General features: G+C 35.7%; 1 protein-coding gene across 2 annotated transcripts in view; it reads right to left on the bottom strand.

The window, feature by feature from the left end:
- CACNA1D (calcium voltage-gated channel subunit alpha1 D) overlaps positions 1–17792 on the bottom strand; it is a 138458-nt gene that overhangs the window by 65801 nt on the left and 54865 nt on the right. Inside the window, exons 6-9 of one of the 2 annotated variants that reach the window (XM_026046066.1) lie at positions 16869–17021; positions 16216–16412; positions 9369–9472; positions 4243–4412 (exon numbers count right to left, since the gene is read on the bottom strand). In XM_026046066.1, the coding sequence (XP_025901851.1) occupies positions 4243–4412; positions 9369–9472; positions 16216–16412; positions 16869–17021 (624 nt within the window). Of the gene's footprint in view, positions 1–4242; positions 4413–8829; positions 8934–9368; positions 9473–16215; positions 16413–16868; positions 17022–17792 lie in introns of both variants that reach the window. The other variant, XM_026046065.1, reaches the window with a different exon arrangement.

Below are 17792 nucleotides of genomic sequence, written 5' to 3'. Positions count from 1 at the left end.
CAAATCATACCAGTTGACGTATTTCTCACGTACTATTTCACAATCTCTAAAATAACTGGGTCAAATTTTGTCAGCCTCAGTCTCAGCTATTTAACAGAAGTGATTTTCTCACCACAGTACATCAGTCAGTTGCYCCAATATTTCTTTTGTAGACAGGTTTAAAACTGGATCTCCTAATTGCTACAACTGTGATTTTGTCAAATCAATGTTTGTCATCACTTAAACGTTGCAGATTTGAATATAATTTCCACACCTTAAAATCTCTGTTCATTCTCATTGTGGATGAGAGAGAATAAAACACRAATCACAAATAGAAAACTATCAATTTATCAGAAAAAGCAGATGCATGAGAAGCTTATTTCTTTTGCTACATTCTACATGAAAGACATAATCAAAACAATAAAATACATTCATGCTGTTCTAACTTAACATTATGGTCAACTACATAGCTCGTGAAGCACTGAAGTGGACTTCTTCCCACCTGAATTTAAGGCACAGCTTTATATCTGGTTCACTTGAGTAGGAAAATCTTCACTTAAACAAGAACAGTCACATAAATAATTCAGTGAAAATCCAAATGAATTAAATGTGATGCATTAAGTAGAGCACTGCACAGCCTATATAAAACATGCACTTCAAGCAGAAAAATTGCATGCATGAACATTGACATGCCACAGACATTTATATCTCTATTTTAGAAAATGCATACAATATGTGCTTTAAAAGCTTACATATCAGATGCATTATTGGTAAAGAAATTCAACTGCAAATCAGGACATGTTTTACCATGTTTATTGGAAGAACGGCCAAAGCAGCTAAATCTGCTTTTCTTCTTTTCTTCCATTAAGTCAGCCAATGTAACCCCTTCGTGTTAAGCACATGTTATCCCAGCATTTACACAGGAGATGGCAGCAGTTACAATGCAAAAAATAAAAGTGTCCATATATACAACACAAGCAATGTTAGGTGAAACAAACTGAAATTACCAGCAACATAATCAAAACTAATAAAACCTCTCACACTGATTTCTACATTTTGACCTAATTTCTCATCCCTCTTAAATCAATGAAATTTTTCAATTCTTTTGAGGGGAAGAGCCGGTTCCTAAGAAAAATAACAGCTTACARTTTTTAGTAGAATCATATTTGTAATTCTGGGTTAAAAGGTTCAGCACCCTATCTGCCCACCAGCAGCAATATAAACATACAAATACATGAATCATATATATAAATTATTCAGTTTAGCGGAAATGGAGGTCTTAAGTTAGAGTGTCTAAAATGCTGAGGACACAGCAACTTAAACTACATTTTAAAGATCATGTAAGAAACTAATAATTATTGACTCAGTYACCTTTTACCTTTTCCTGCCATGACGAGATGAAATTTTCTATATCCTAAAGCCAGACCCCTTGCACATCAAGAATTATCTTTCATCCTYATAATCATCTGCAATGAATAAAGCTGCATTCCACAGCTTTAGATATTACAAGTAGAGTCATTGCTGTTTAGCAATTCCTGTCCAGACCATCTATTTTATGAATCAAACATTATTGGTGTATTTGGAGAAAAAAAAAAAAAAAAAACTCTTTTAAGTTTACAAATCTGGTGCTGGCTAGCTAAATTTCACCTGCCTCCCAAACATGAAGTTCATTGTCATGAACCGCCAATTAAAGCTTTTTGTGCAACAACTGCACAGAGAGCTTGCGTGCTCTCCTCACAGCTCCTCTTGCCATGTGCTAGGGAGCAGAGCACTTTCTTGAATGCAAGCAGGTGGAGCAATTGAGCAGCCCTCCTCTGTTAGACCCTGTTGCAGGTCACATTAACAATGAAATTCCATGCAACATTTTTAAGCACATGTGCAAGAGCCTGGAGGCAAGCTAGGAGATTGTCTGTTCACTGGAAATTTCCACTCAACATACATATGCATGCTTGCTCAGCGCCGAGCGAACASTGGCAAATCGATAGACTCCGGTAACAAAGCAGTGAGCTTGTGCAAAGTGTGTTAGGAAACCTTCCTGATTCAATCAAATAACAACTGATTTCTGCGAGGTTACTGAAAGGTGCAGCTTCCAGTCCACCCCAGAAAGCTACATGTGCTGTGCCTGCTTTGTGCAGGAAAACAGACTTGCCAGGAACAGATCACCAAATCTTCAGTCTCTGAGCATCTAGTATATTGATGCCTTCAGCATTCTCATTTACTTCTTCAGTATTTTTTCATTTACTTTTCTTCTTAGGACAACATCTACAATGCTAGCAGAGCTAGGGAAGTATGACTTCCACCAGGTCTGTCAGTTTTCTATGTACTCGCTAGCATAGCGCAAATCGACTACTTGACAGTCAACATATTAGGGCCTGAAAGACTGAGCTACACATTAAATGTTCATCAGTTTCCTGCACTGATTAAAACCACATCTTCTACCATTTCTTGGCATTTCTGATGTTAATAAATTGAGTTTAATACTGGATATCTAAAACAGAAACAGTGATCTAAAATACAATTACGTATTTAATTTGTCTATATTTGTTTAAATTATATTCTCTAGGCTATTATTACTCTCCAAGTTTCCCCTATATAACATCTAACAATGCAAAGACAAAAGCTTTCTGACATTCAGCAACTATGCAAACAAGTRTATTTGATTCTTGAAAGGCTTACACAGACTAGAAGTTGTCAAGGAGTGCTGGGGCAAAAAGTTCTGYGGCAACACATTTAACGGACATGCAATATGCATGGAATGCAACAAGTCCACGGGAGTACAGCTGCAGACTTGCAAACCAAGTCTCTAAGCACCACAGRTTGTCTAACGCTTTGTCTAGTTTGGTATCAGCTACAGCCTTGTGTGCCTTCCAATCAGAAATACAGATTCTGCTCCTATTTATATTGTGAGCTAAAGGAGTAAATTTCTGAAACTTAAAACTAAGACTTTCAATAAATAGGTAAAATAAAGAGGTAACTTTAAAAATAGCTCAGTGTCCAACTGAAGTATTTTTTACTGGCTTTTGAAATTTGTTTATTAYGCCTAGAAATCATTTTTAATTGCAGTATTGATACTGATATTCAATATCTTCAATATTGCATATTTAAACTCCTGATAAATATATTGATTAAATGAACATTTTATTACAATCAAGTAATATTACTAATGCAGGAAAAAAAATGAAGAATTATTTTGACAGAGAAAATGATCTTCTAGCTTGCCTTTGCTAAACTACTCATAGATATATTCCATAAGGGTATCCATCTACATAAGCACCACTACCTTCTAGCCTAACCACCTAACAAGATGCTATTCAACATTATCACGCATATTGAAATCTGGACCTTAATATTTCCTTAGCATTAAATTATAATTCACATTGAGAATCTATGTTACCATTCATGTATATAGAATGACAAAACAGTTCATGTGAMAATTTTAACTCCTTCTATGTAAACACAGCTAAAATGTTAAAATTCATCTATTAAATTATCATACTAACATACTGCTGATTACTTGGAATTTCAGACATGCAGAAGCCAGGTGATAACAGCACAGCTGTAATATCATGAAATTAATTTGTTCTTTTTTTTAGGGCTCTGTTCAGAATTCCAGAGGCCCATTATTGAATAAACTACTTTTCCCATAATACACTGCATACTATTCATAAATAAATTAAAAGTGACAATGACTTCTCTTACTGTTGAATAAAAGTCCCAAAAGATTTCATGTATTCCACGCTCAATTTACATATATAATAAAAATAATTTTATATAGTTATCTTGAATATTAGAAAGAAAGAAAGATCTATAATGTTATTTGCTTACTTTAATACTCATGACAGTACTATCAGCATAAGCATTTTTCTTGACTGGAATTTAGCATTTTTTAACAGACATTTTTAATTTATGAATTTATAGGCCAATATACATTCTCCCTCACCAAGAAAAGTTTAGATTTGAGATGTCATTTAGTGCTACATACCTCGAATGCAATAACATTTTGAAGAACAAAACTAAGAATAAATTTTTAAATCTCCCTAGCAGAAAAAAATTTACTCCAGGCAATGATTTATACACTGACAACCCAGTAGAATTTAGTTGCATGATTCTAGATCATCTTCCATGACTGTAACAGCAGATTAACCAATGTACTGGTTGCTCTGGAAACAAACAGTTTTGCACTAGTCATTCTCCCCTAGTGTAATTTCCTTAAGAGCAGCCAAACTGTCCCCCGTAGAGTAGCAGAGAGTAAAGAATACGTACTGTTCCGTTTGCCTTCTTCATCAACCTCTTCATCATTCTCAGGGTCAATGTCTTCTGCCTGTGTAATCCAATCTAAATATCCCTTCAGATCTTCTTCAAGCTGCTGCTTTTCACGTAGCTTTTGAAAGTCCCCTCGGGCCTTGGCTTTTTCTCTTTCCTTGGAAAATTCTCTATCAAATTCAGATAAAGTAGGTAAAACACTAATAGTGAGACTGCCAGACATTTTGAATCAGGTCTTCACATTGCAGAACAACATACTGACATAGAAAATATGAACTAAAGAAACTACTACACGGAAGATTTGAGAGTCTGAAAATAAAACTGTGGTGCATAGAAGCCATGGCAAATTCCTATCATATAATAGTTTCCCCTTTTGCTGAAGGGCAAATTATTTTTTCCCTTTYGCTGAAAGACTAGAGATGAGAGTTCACTGTCATTTTCTATTTTGTGCATCATTATCTCAGTATTTTTTTCCCCCCTATGTATAATGTAGACAACTGTTCCTAGGTATATGAGCTTATCTGTGCTAACATATTTTACATTACATTGACTAATGTATACTGCTAGTGAGATTAGCATAGATGAGTATGTGCTCTTAGCTTTTAGGATCGTTATGTATGTATACTGCAAATAATATTGTGAGATTGAAATGGAAGAAACTCTTAGTAACTGACAGGACTTTTACGTAGGAAGATGTATATAACTTACTTTAGTGTCCTTTAGCAAGGAAGCAATTCAACTTACAGAGATTTATTAAAGTATGTTTGAAAGATCTCATTTGCTCCCATGGCTACCCGAACAAGTACTAATGCCTTCAGGAGAAAATGCTGTCAGTGGAAACCAGCTTCTAATGATAAGGACTATCTTGAGGAATAAATTATCATGAATCATTAAAGGCATGCCTCTTGATAAATAAGTTACGAAGTTTTATCATTTATTATTTTCTATTTTCCTAATAGAACAGTTCAATGCATATTGAATTACTGACAAATTTATTTTTAACTTTCAAAACACTTCAAAAGATCCTTTATTTATGAATACCTGTTTTTTTTTTTCTTTCTCTCCCCTCCAAGTCCCAATTTCTGTTGACAGTATTTTTGTGGCTCAGTGTAAGCCTCGTGGCCAAGCAGGTTGCCCAGAGAGGTTGTAGAGTCTCCCCCACTGGAGATGCTCAGAACTAGAATGGACATGCTCCTAGGTGTGGGTCCTGCTCCTTCTATAAGRGCCTTTTCTAAAATGGTATCCAGACCCTTTCCTGATAATCTTCTTCAGAACCTTTCTCTAAATCTGTGACTAGGATGACTTCTAGAGCTAAGCACTATGTCTGGAGTTGAATCTAGGTTATTTCTAGAGTCCACTCAMCTTTGAGCCTACAGAGACTATTGTTAATTCTACAGGCCCTTTCTAGAGGCTCTTTTCTAGAGCCTTTATTGAGAACTTTGTCCAGAGACAGATTTTTTTAGATGCTTCTCTCTTCTAGAGCAGCACCAATCACATTTTTAGGTGTCTAGACTTCCCTTATATGTACAGTACTGCAAACTGAACTGTTTTGCTTTTTTTTTTTCCACTTCAGAACTGGTTGAATAAGGTGAATTACKTGAAAAAAATATAGTGATACAATACTAAATCCCTCAGTTCTTGTTAATAAATAAGAAGGAAGACAGTATAAGGAAGAAAAATACCTGTTAACTTCCATCTAAAGCTAAAATATTTACTAAATACAAATTACTAACACAGACAAAACTAGCATCACTGGGACTGGCATCACTGATCACCAGGAAATACTCACCTTCAGAAAGGGCTAAATGTAAAATAAAAGACCTCCCAAATCATCAGTGCAATATAAAATATATCAAACATGCAACTCACAGGAGGTAGTACAGAAATACAAAAGGGCAGATGGTCACAGGGTACCACAGGGGTGCAAAGAGAAAGAATATTTTAAAACCGCAAACAGATCAAAACAGCAGACAGATTTAAACATACGCAGCATAACGTRACATTACAAGAAATATTATTGTCATAGTAAAAAGGTATATATTAAGCATTCAGATTCTACCTCCAAGATCTGTATGCACAAACATGCTTTTCGGGTAAGTTGGCATCACTTCTACATTCTTAGACTTTGATTTCTTTAGTAAAACTTGACTTGCCTTGTCAATTTATCATGAACCAAGTTTCATGATATAGTTTGAAAAACATAAAACATAAACGTTAACAACTCGTAAATAAAAGCAAAGAATGCATGTGTTATACATTCTATGCCTGGTTCAGAATTTAAAAAAAAAAAAAAAAAAAAAAAAAAAGCTTTATGACAATACCAACACATTCACAGGATTTAACTAGCCTAAGTCTTCAGATGTAGAATTTAGACAGTTTGTCTAAACAGAACTCATGTGAACAACATTTAGAATTTATATATAAAGACACTCCGTGATCAAAATACATCAGCGTAACAGCATTCGCTACTGGTCCCTGACAGTTTCAAATAAGTAGGCCAGAACATTTTCTTTCCTTYTATACCAAACTTGAGTGTAGTATAATAGCGGCCTTAGAGGAAAATTCTTTTTCTTTCTTTTACCTGTTCAGTTGTTATTGTTGATGGTATTTATCACCATTTATAATAATAAATGGTGATTTTATAATGATAAATGGTGATAAATTCATTTTACTTGTATCATTTTCCACGTAAGATGGGAATCACAAACGACTGGACTATTGGAAGGCCTTTTCACATGTTTGGGACAAACACTAATTCTGACATCCCACAATTTTTCCAAGCATTAAAGTGACCCCAAATTTCCAAGGTGTCACTGGAGGAAATGAATGAGTACCTTCAAAACTGGAATTACTGTCCTTGTCTCCAATTACTTTTTTTTTTTTTTTTTTGAGATTAAAAAAAAAGCAACTGTGAGCTATTAATTTAACCAGGCAAAAAAGAAGGGGAATATTTAGCCAATTTTTCCCACACCCTTACAACAACAGGAAAAAAATTAACTGCTGCCTATTACCTTTTTAAGGGCCAGGAAAAGGGAACTGTGAAAACCTAATTCTCTGGTGACTTCAATGGAAAATCTAGTCAAATGACTAAGGAGACAGGATCAAAACCACAGAGATAAACTAGACAGCAACCAACCTCATTGGTTCTTTCTCTGTTACACGTAGTTTTGGACATGAAAACTAGACCCTTACCTTTGCAACAACTTGCACATTTGCCCATAAATATAACAAGGCTAAACTCACTGTATAAACAGGCCTTTACAGAGTGCATGCTCATTTCAGAAAGAAGAGTTTAAATCTATAAATCAGCAGTGTTCTTAGCATGATCTCTCTCTGCTTTTAAGCAATCTATTTGGTAAGTAATTCTGACAAGAAGGTAACCAAGGATCATAATTTCCCTAGTTTCCTGTGTGTAACAAAAATCAAAAAATTATGAGCAAAAAAAAAAAAACCCACCACATTGTAGAGTCACTTATTAAAAACATCCCCCTAATAGAGTTACCAGCAATTGAAAATTTTGTGTCCGATTGCCTGATTCCCCAGAATAAAGTGAGCCATTATATTAGCTTTCAAYCCAAGACAGGCCAAAGCCCTGAGCAGGGCTGTGCACTCTATCAGCAGTTTGATGACCCCATCAGCTGTAAGGCTGCTTTTCTGGCAAGCAATGAGGTTTTTCTGTTGGTTGCAAAGATGGCACAAATACTCTAAGGTTGCCACAGCAATGTCAAATGTTTCCTAACTCATGATATTGTCTGTTAAGGACTCAAATACTTTCAGGATCTTTTCTTTATTTATCAGAAAATATCACAAAAATGAGCTAAATTCCAAAAGGAGTAACCAGGAAAATGCAAAGGAAATAGTCATGACTTCAAAAAGGGGTTGCGTAAAAATAAAATCTTGAAAACTGTTGCCCTAAATTATAGTTCTAAGTTGCAATATACAGCTACAGCTCACATCAGTTCAGCTCTTGGCCAGAATGTCATGATAACTTCTGCCACTGACAAGTGTATTGCATTGTCACTTGATTATTGATAAATATACTTGTCTGACAGTGCGAGTCATCCTAGCTCCTATTTTCATCAATTGGAGCCAACAGTAGCCACCTCAGCAGTACAGGAAGCACTGTACAGTTTGTCTCATAGTAACCCAGTCACGCTTTCTTTGTAAGGCCTGGAAACATCTTCCAAAATTTTGATATGTGACTAGTAAATACAAACAATACTCTACTCAATCCATGTAAAAAAGTCTAAATTGAGCTTTCAGGATAGGACATTGATCTATAAATAAGGTAGAGGAACATTTGTACAGGTGCCATCCATCTCAGTGCATTATGTTTCTCCCTGCTAGAATATCACACAATGAGCAGATCAGTGTCTCATCTAATGAAAATTCTTGGCAAGCGTGGTGAATGTGATGTCAGACAGATACAGGCACTAGGATCACACAGTTCAGTCAGAAGAGCAAACGTTGGTAAGATGATATAAGAATCTCAAGTGCATGCAAAAAAGCCATCGCTGAAGCTGAAGTAAATGCAGAGGCCATCTTACAAGTAGCAGTAGCAGGCACAATGTTAACTCAACTGCTTACCCACTAAGTACACCAAGAACCAGGTTAAGTACGAAAAATGAGCCAAGGATGATAAGACTAACAAAATAGATCCATGGCCATTCACATCCTATTGCATCATTTACCTRTAAAATGTAAGGAAATAAGTTATGATTCAGTCATTCATTAAACAGCAGAGTCCTTTTTGCAGCTGCCAGATCACGTAGGTTTCAACATTGAAACTTTTGGCTTACTTTATTCTTCAAATTAACAAACTTTCATTTCATTTCTTTACTTACCCAGACCAAGTTGCATAAGTAATATCTCATAACAGAAGATACAAGTCAAAATAACGTATTTAAGTGCAGCAGAATCATCTGTTTTTTTTTTTTTTTTGCATCTATATGTTATTTTCATGGAAGTTACAAAAAACTGTTTCTGTTCTAATTATAGGAGGAAGAAAATGAGTTTCATTGAGAAATGGCATCACAACTGAAGTCTCACCTGTATAAGATAACCTGTGTGTTCATGGCAACTGAATTCAGGACTCTGCCTTCATGATGAAAAAGGTGTATGCTTACCCGCTCAATACACCAAGAACAAGATTTAGTACGAAAAATGACCCAAAGATGACGAGACTGACAAAATACACCCATGGCAATTCAAATCCCATAGCATCATTCATCTGCAAGAAATAAGATGATCTTATAGAGTAGATCACTGTAGTAGCAGCAATGAAGAGTTAGAGAAAGAATTTAATCATTCAGGGGAGAGAGTGTTCTATGCATTCCTTCAGTATTCATTAGAACAATATAAGAAAAGGCACTGACCACATTTACTTTGTGTTCCTAATATATGCTCCAAAAGAAAAAAAAGAGGCAACCTAGCACTCAGATTAAAAACCAAACCTAAATTAGCATAGCAAAAATTCTGCTCTTCAAATTCTASTACAAAAGCTGAATTTGAAATTTTATTTCATTAAAGGACACAAAGTATACCAAAATATTAGAATTTTAGATTATATTTTAGATTATATATGAATGATCCTTTGAGAGAAGTGACAGAAACATTTATCAACAGTATAAGTAATATTATTTTTTCTGTAACCAAAACTTCAATAAATTTTTCCAGAGATACTAAATTTGTGTGCAATTACATGGGTTAAGTTAATTGAAACAGAAAAATATGAGAACGTATTTGTGCAAAATCATGAATGCAGTCTTACAAAAATGAAAAACTGAAATCAATTTTTAGAAATATAGTGGATACAAGGAAATAATCCAGAAACATTTCTGAATTATATCAAGATCAAGTTCAAATGAAGTTGACACTGGCCTATTTTACATAAGATTACAGTGAGTGATCTTTAAGTATATTATTATAAGCTTGCACAACTTCTATRAAGACATTTTCCACTGTCAATTCATAGAAGTTCATTACACATATCAAAAGATGGGTTCAAGAAACATATACATAGAAATCTGAAAAGTCCTATTCAGTAAAGAGAAATAAAAATAGACAGAAATTTTGAAGCATAGAAGATGTCAGTGTGTAAAAGGCATTTCAGTAAGTTAGCAAAGTCACTTTTGACTTGTAATCTCTCGGAAATTTCTATTATGAGAAGGGAATTATTCTGGCTTTTTCTTCATTCCATTGGCAAGTTAGCTTTAGATTCTTCTAAAGTTGTTTTTTAAGTCATGAAATTCAGCAGACTTAAAAATGATGTGAGGATTACAGATAGGATAGATTATCTTGAGACAAGGCTGGACAAGCTTTTTCTTCTTCTGTGAAAGCCGCTGTGTATCTATACATTGCATCTCAAGTTTGCAACTCTGCTTTTATTTTTGTTAACACATGAATTGGGTTTGACTTCAGTCCTTAATAGCTCTGTTAGAACATACAGCCCCACTGTAAACACGGGAGCAAACAACACTTCTTCCTTATCTTCTTTAAATGCATCTTAGCCTCTGGCTCTGCAAGGTAGTATATGATCAAATATAAAGCATACGCATTAAGTCTTTGCAGGTTAAGGACCATAGATACTTTCCTTCAGCAGACTAATTAAACTGATATTTCCAAGCAACTAAAAAAGATTGTTAGCACACAGTCTTCATTATTATTATTATAAGCATCTCCTTCACCCTTACTGTCAGTACAGCTCCCATGTGTGATGGTATGAGATTCGTAACGCAGATCAAAGTCCTACTTTGCACAACATCTGGTACTGCTTTGCTGAGACACTTGTTACAGACTCTTTAAACAAACTGATTAATCCAATCCCTAAAGATAAAGTAACACAATAACACCTCTAACTCTGCATTTGTACAACTACAGATAAAGCACTAATGCATAAATGCATTTTTGATTGTTTTCGAGGAATGTTCAAATTCACTTAATTTCTTAAGTATTTACCTCTCATTTTTCCATTTTACCTGCCTTCTGTTATAAATTTTAGTAGAGTTAGAATTGATGGGTTTGTTTATATTTACCTAGGACATCTCTGGCAATATCTTAAAAAGAGTAAGAATTACAAACTCAAGACTCAGAGAGGTTTGAACTCAGAGGTTTCTGAACACAGAAATCAGTGTTCATCAGTGTCCTGTGAAATTAGAGTGATCCTGCCTTTCTGTCCTCCCCTGTAAGCGTGCACTGTACATTAACAAACTCTTAGATCACAAACTATCCATTCTATTCATTTTAGAGCATACCAGGCAGCTTTTCAAAGTCTGCTAGCTTCAAAGATTGTGTCTTGATATATTCTTGGCTGAAGTGGAGTTAACTTAAAGCAGGCTTAAGGTGGGCTGTGCTTGAGGCGTAGCAGCTTCCAGACTAGTTTGTAAAAACATGTGCTTTCATCTTCAATCTTCTCCAGGTTCTGGAGTTGCAGCATAAATTCCTGGGCTCTCTCCTGGTTGGTCAGGCTCACTTTTATTCTTCTGCTGACACAGAAACATGCCCAGATGTGCACTGGTTGCAGGTAAACTCTTGGATCGCTGCTCTGTTAAGCATTTCAGCTCATCAGCAATTAGTAAAACATTTCTGTGGCTGGAATATTAAGGTTGGCTAAAGAGAAATACAACCCYTGAAGAAGTGAAAAGGTTGTTTACAGTAACTAGAGCCTCATAACTGGTCAACTCTACGCTTGGCCCTCATCATCAGGGAACACACTTAATATGTTCTATATTAATATGTGCTATATAATACACATAGAAACGAGCCCTTCARAAGTTTATCTTGTAAGAAATGGTTTCAGTTTTATTAATTTTCTTTTATCTACCCAAACAGATCTTTTGATCATTTTAACTATTGTTAGCTATTTCATATAAACATTTATTCCTCAAAGAATAATGACAAAATAAAACTAAAACTAAAAATAGTAGTTTGGTGCAAATCATTACCTAAAAAGTGCTTTTTTTTAAGCTGCATTTTAACATCAAATTGAATTCAGGTGATATACTACCCAAAATTCAAAAAAATCAAGTTCATGATGAGCGTGATTTATGCAATATCCTGTCATCCAAAATTGCTATTGCTCTTTTTCCAGCTGGATATCATGTGTTAAATTTCTGGCTACTTAGTCGTCAAAGGCTGGGAGTGCAATGCAGTGAGCACAGCACTGCCTTTGGGGATGAACTGCCTTGTTTCACTCGAGACTCCCTTAGATGACCTGGGAGCTGTGACGACTGATACCAGGGAATAATTAAAGCCAGCCTCACTGTGTAAAAGGCAAGTGCAGGCAGAAATCAAAATTTTGTAAGATTTCCCAGCATATTCCCTCAAATATATTCATGTTGTTTACTGAACATTTGCAGCTAATATACATAAGGGCAGGAGGCTGCCAAGCATCCTTTGACTTCTCTCAGAATACAAGCTGAAATTCATTGCTGGCAAGTACCGTTCAGATTGAACAACAAGCCATTCCTTCCTGCAGTTATAATATCACTTAGCTCAATCTATCTCTAGTTGTTCCCCATTTTTAACTAGATCACTTAATTCAAGGTTTTAGAATTTTGATGCTTAATAGAGCGTTAGTTACATTTTTGAAAGTTGTTTATTTTTTAAGTGATTCCTGCTTAGCAGTTGATAACAGTTTTGATAACGCTTCAAATGCTGTCTGCAAATTTTGTTATGGGCTGACAGTACACTTTGTGCTACAGCCACAGGGTCTTCTTATAAGATATATTTGCAAAATATTTGTTTGTTCTTTCAAATGTATTATATCGTCTTACAATTCTTTTTAGTAGGCTATCGTCCAAGATTCTTAAACAGAGAATATCAGAAAAAGTGTCATGATTATTTAGTGTCTTGATTATYGACATTTTGAAAAAGAAATTGGTCAGCTAGTCATTTCTGTTAAGGAACTGTATACTTCTAGCATGCATTCTTGAGAGAACATCTTGTGAAAACAACAGTATTTGCACTCATAGGCAAGAACATATAAGACTGCATGACCGCATGCAAGCCTGAGGGCTGCCCCTTCTTCTAAAAAAATCTCTCTTGCCCCTAAAAAATCTCTAGATAAACCTCACTGGTGCTTTTAGGGTAACGATGAGCTGCTGATATTTGAACTAGTAAAGTAACTTCTGTCCATAAGATTGATTTAGAAAGTCATTAGCCACCAATATAACTGCACCTCTGCTCACGATCTGCCATGTCAAGTAGCTTCACTCTCACAGAAGTAGCCTCTCCTTCAAGTTACAATAATTAGCAYATAGATAACTAATACCGCTATGGAGGAAAAGAATTTAATGCTCTCATTCTGAGAATCAGGGAGAAATTGGAGGTTGTACTAACAAGTACCAGTCAGGCATATTCCCTGGGTAACGCTACTTACCAAGTGATAGAAATAAAAAAAAAAAATATTCTAGTCATTAGTACACTATAAATCTACATGGTTTAAGGACACAGAAAGAATTCCTCTGCCAGATTTTCAAAGGAAAAATGAAGATATGCAAGTGCAGACTTGTAATTTTTGAGTGCTAAGGTAAATGGAAGAGAAGGCAAAGACCATTAACTTTTCAGTTTTAGCATGTGAGCAAGAACATTAAAGYGTTCAGGTACATGGGAAGCGACACTTTGCCAGCACAGGGGCCTCGCTGGGCTCCAAAGCTGCAGCACGGGGCTGCAGCTGGAGCTAAGGAGCAAACACACAAGGATCTGACTGGAAGTCAACAGGGGCCTGATAAACGGAGATGCACAGATGTGCACCCATAAACACACTGCACTCCTCTAGAATGCATACGGTGCACTGACTGGTGAGAACAGCAAGGACACTAAACCCTTAACCTCATATTTCAAGTCCAGCATTTGCCACTATAATTCATATTTTCAATAGATGAAGTACACACTATACACCAGCCCATGGGGTGCATATAGATTAGAGATGAGGCCAGACACATGGGAATCAGATGCAAATTGGCCGGTAGACAAACATCCAATTTAGGTGCCAGGATCCAAAGGACACCCAGCAGCAATAGGATCAAGTTTTCAGTCCATACTGGATGCCCAGAAGAGGAAAATCAGTACTGAAGCTTGGGGAATTTGGAAGCCGAGTTCACTGCTGTTGGCCAGGCGCTAACGAGCTGTGCTGGTGGGAGCTCCGGGAAGCTGGCAGGTTCAGCTGTCACGCTTGCTAGTGGAATGCCACAGAACAAAATGCAAAATATTGCACATATTTCACCCACTCAGGCTACACCTGCTGGCAAGACAAGTCAACATAGTTGATCTTACTGTTCACACACTGAACTAATGGAAATAGGAATTTTGTGCAACTTCTAGTATTTGTATTTTGTTTAAAGCTCCTCTTACACGGGTCTCATCAAACAGTTTCTAATGGGAGGGGTGTGACACAAAAGTCCTACACTTGTGGGTATGTATAACATTTATAATGTGTTATACACATAATCTATATGTATAATAGAGATATAAGGCTTCCCTTTGGTTCTTCTACCATTTTATTAAAAGCTGATATATTCTTAATATTGTTCCTAAAACTAAATCTTTCCTTTAACTAGCTAACAACTGCTAAATTTATTTCAAGGGATAACACATGTAAAATGTCATTTCTCCCATTCAATCAAGTCAACTTGACAATAGGCAAACTATTAATTACATAAATGTACGTTGGGAGAGATTCAAAAGTGGATAGGATAGCTGACTTTCATAACATTACGGCATTATTGAAATGGAATGAATATTGACATCTTTGAACCTAAAATGCCTTTGGGAACTCATTAGGAAGAAATATATGAAATAATTCAGGTGTGCAGTTTTTCAGTTTTGAGTTTTCCTTCAAAATAGTTTGACCATGACAATTTTCAGAGTATTTGGTCTTTTAGGCACGGTGCTRATGGCAACTTTACCCATCTTGCAGTAGCTCATCCATTTTTAATAGCTTYCTTATAGTGAAGTTAGGTAGTTTTCTTCATTCATTGTAATTTTCCAATAGTCAAACCATTAGACTTATATTTGCTGTAAGGTCCTAATTGCTGCAAAGACTTACTGCTGAGTACTTAGCACAAAATACGCACACTAATTTCCTGCAGCTATATTAGGAAAATCAGATATCCAGAGTTTGAGGTTCACTTTTGATTTTGGCCTAGACTTCCAGRATGCACTTGGACAAGTCACATCAGATATGTAAGTGCTTACACACAGAGGCATCTCATGTCCTTTGCCTGGAATGCAGCTAGCCAAAGTGCCTATTTAGGTGCACCTTTAAAAATCTGTATGTTSTTCTTCTCCATTTCTTGTTTATAAAATGAGGATGAATATCTCTGATTTCCCATTGCAATAGTTTYCCATTCCATGTCCAGCTATGTTGCAAGATCACAGCAGTCCCACACCTTGATGCTGAAGTAGTACTTAAAGGTAGGAGCCTACACCAGTAGCAGAAGCCTTTRAATATTTTTTGCCACTTCCATGGAAACAATGTGGAGCCTTACAAATCTTTTGAGCTTTCCTCTCTCTCTGTTTAACAAATATTTATTAGTTCCCAAGGCAAGCAGTGACAGTTGAGAGCTCGTCTGGGTCTAGTTTATGTTAATGTTGTGAAATATTTCATGAAAATTTTGCAAAAAGAGAGCCCTTAAGCTTTATTTGAAAAGACATACTTAAAAACTGTAGGTTTGCATGAAACATGCAAGTCCAAAGAACATAAATATGCTATTGCATTTATTCAAATGGAATAGGCAAAAACATGAAAAAATCATATACCAAGTAAGCAACGCATAAACTTGTTTCTAAAGGGCCTTTTTAGCCTGAGGAAACCACTAGGATGCTGTTACTGGAAGAAGAATGCAGCTGGGCTCCTTTACCGCAAAACTCACCAAGATTTCTTTGCTTATAGTGTTAATAGCTTATTTCTCATCTGAGCATTGAAGCTTATTTAAGGACAGACAGAGCTCAATRTTTCATGAGGTTACTTACCCAGTATAACACATCAGTCCATCCTTCCATGGTTATGCACTGGAACACAGTCAGCATTGCAAATGCGAAGTTATCAAAGTTGGTTATGCCKCCGTTCGGTCCAACCCATCCACCCTTACATTCAGTGCCATTCATGACACACTGACGTCCATTCCCTGAGAATGCACAAGGTGCTGGGTCTTCTTCAACTAGTATATCTGAAAATTGACAAGACGACCAAAACACACACACACACACACTCAGAACTCAAGTTTTTTTTGTGAATTAACTCTTATGTGTGAAGAAATATCAGAACACAAAATACTTCAAGGAGGTAAATAGTAAAAAGAAACATGATTACAGTTGTAATAATACACACTACTGCAGAACCCTCCCGTATTGTTCACTTTGTTTTCATTGCTCTTTCTTCCCTTCATTACACTTCAAATTAACATATGCCTTCCTTTCAGCATGGAAAGAGTCCCAGACTGACCCCTATATTTCGTCCTCTTCATTAAAACTTATCTGTAATGAAGCTAGCCTTACCCTTAGGACTCTCCTTTACAACATTTCAGTCCTTCAAAACTCTGAAACCAAACGCTTTTGTTGCATCATTGTGACTTGAAAGAGAAAAGCATTAAATCCTTAGCACAGTTAGCAGCATCATGACTTACCTGAATCAATAAGAAAACAAGATTTGTGCATTTTTCCAATAAAAAGTTCCAATCCTATAATAGCATAGATTATGATTACAAACAATACCAAAAGGGCAATATGGAGCAGAGGGACCATGGCTTTTATAATGGAGTTCAAGACAACTTGTAAACCTGGAAGAAAAAAAAAAATACAAAGTATGAACAAGACTTCAATGACTTGTCTTACATTGATCATAAAATCTCTTGTAATTATACATATCAAAACCTAATTATTTCCTCAGTTAGAAAAGGCTTATGCACAAGATGACAATACTTGAAATGTGTCAGAAGAATGGGCAGGAAGGTGTTTGGGTTTTGCTTGTTTTTAATTGAAGAAGGAGATTACAGTCAGTATGTAGCTGTAGGTTATTCTATATGACCTTTAAAAGTCATGTGCTACAACTGTGACTTTGCGGCAAGTCCAGAGAATATGTATACTTACACAAATGCAGAATTTTATCTTTCATCTGGAAAGATAACTAGAATCTTGCTACATTGGAAAACACATTTTTAACCTTAACAATCTTACACTTCAATTATTTATTTTTCATATATTTCAGACAAACGTTTTGCTCTCTCATTCTCTCTCCTTAATTATAAATCTAGTCAATTTTTATTCTTACTAAAGCAGTAAATCCCAGACTAATGATGTTAACAGCAACAATAAAAATAAGGCGCTTTTTTTTTTTTTTTTTTTCAAAAAACATTTCTTTCCTTCTTGGCTTTTCATGAAAAGGCTTCCTTCTTTCCTGCAATTCTTTTGCTAAATAAACCACCATCACAACCATTTGCACATGGCAGATTGTCATAATACATACAAAGTTAAAATTCTCTCAAAATCTATAGAAAAGAGATGAATTGTAGGCCATGAAGATCTTATTCAGCACAAATAATGTCAGTAAT

The sequence above is a fragment of the Nothoprocta perdicaria genome, unplaced genomic scaffold (assembly GCF_003342845.1).
Source record: "Nothoprocta perdicaria isolate Ctin4 unplaced genomic scaffold, notPer1 scaffold_42, whole genome shotgun sequence".
In the NCBI taxonomy this organism is placed as follows: domain Eukaryota; kingdom Metazoa; phylum Chordata; class Aves; order Tinamiformes; family Tinamidae; genus Nothoprocta; species Nothoprocta perdicaria.
This window is presented reverse-complemented; position numbering and strand designations above follow the sequence as displayed.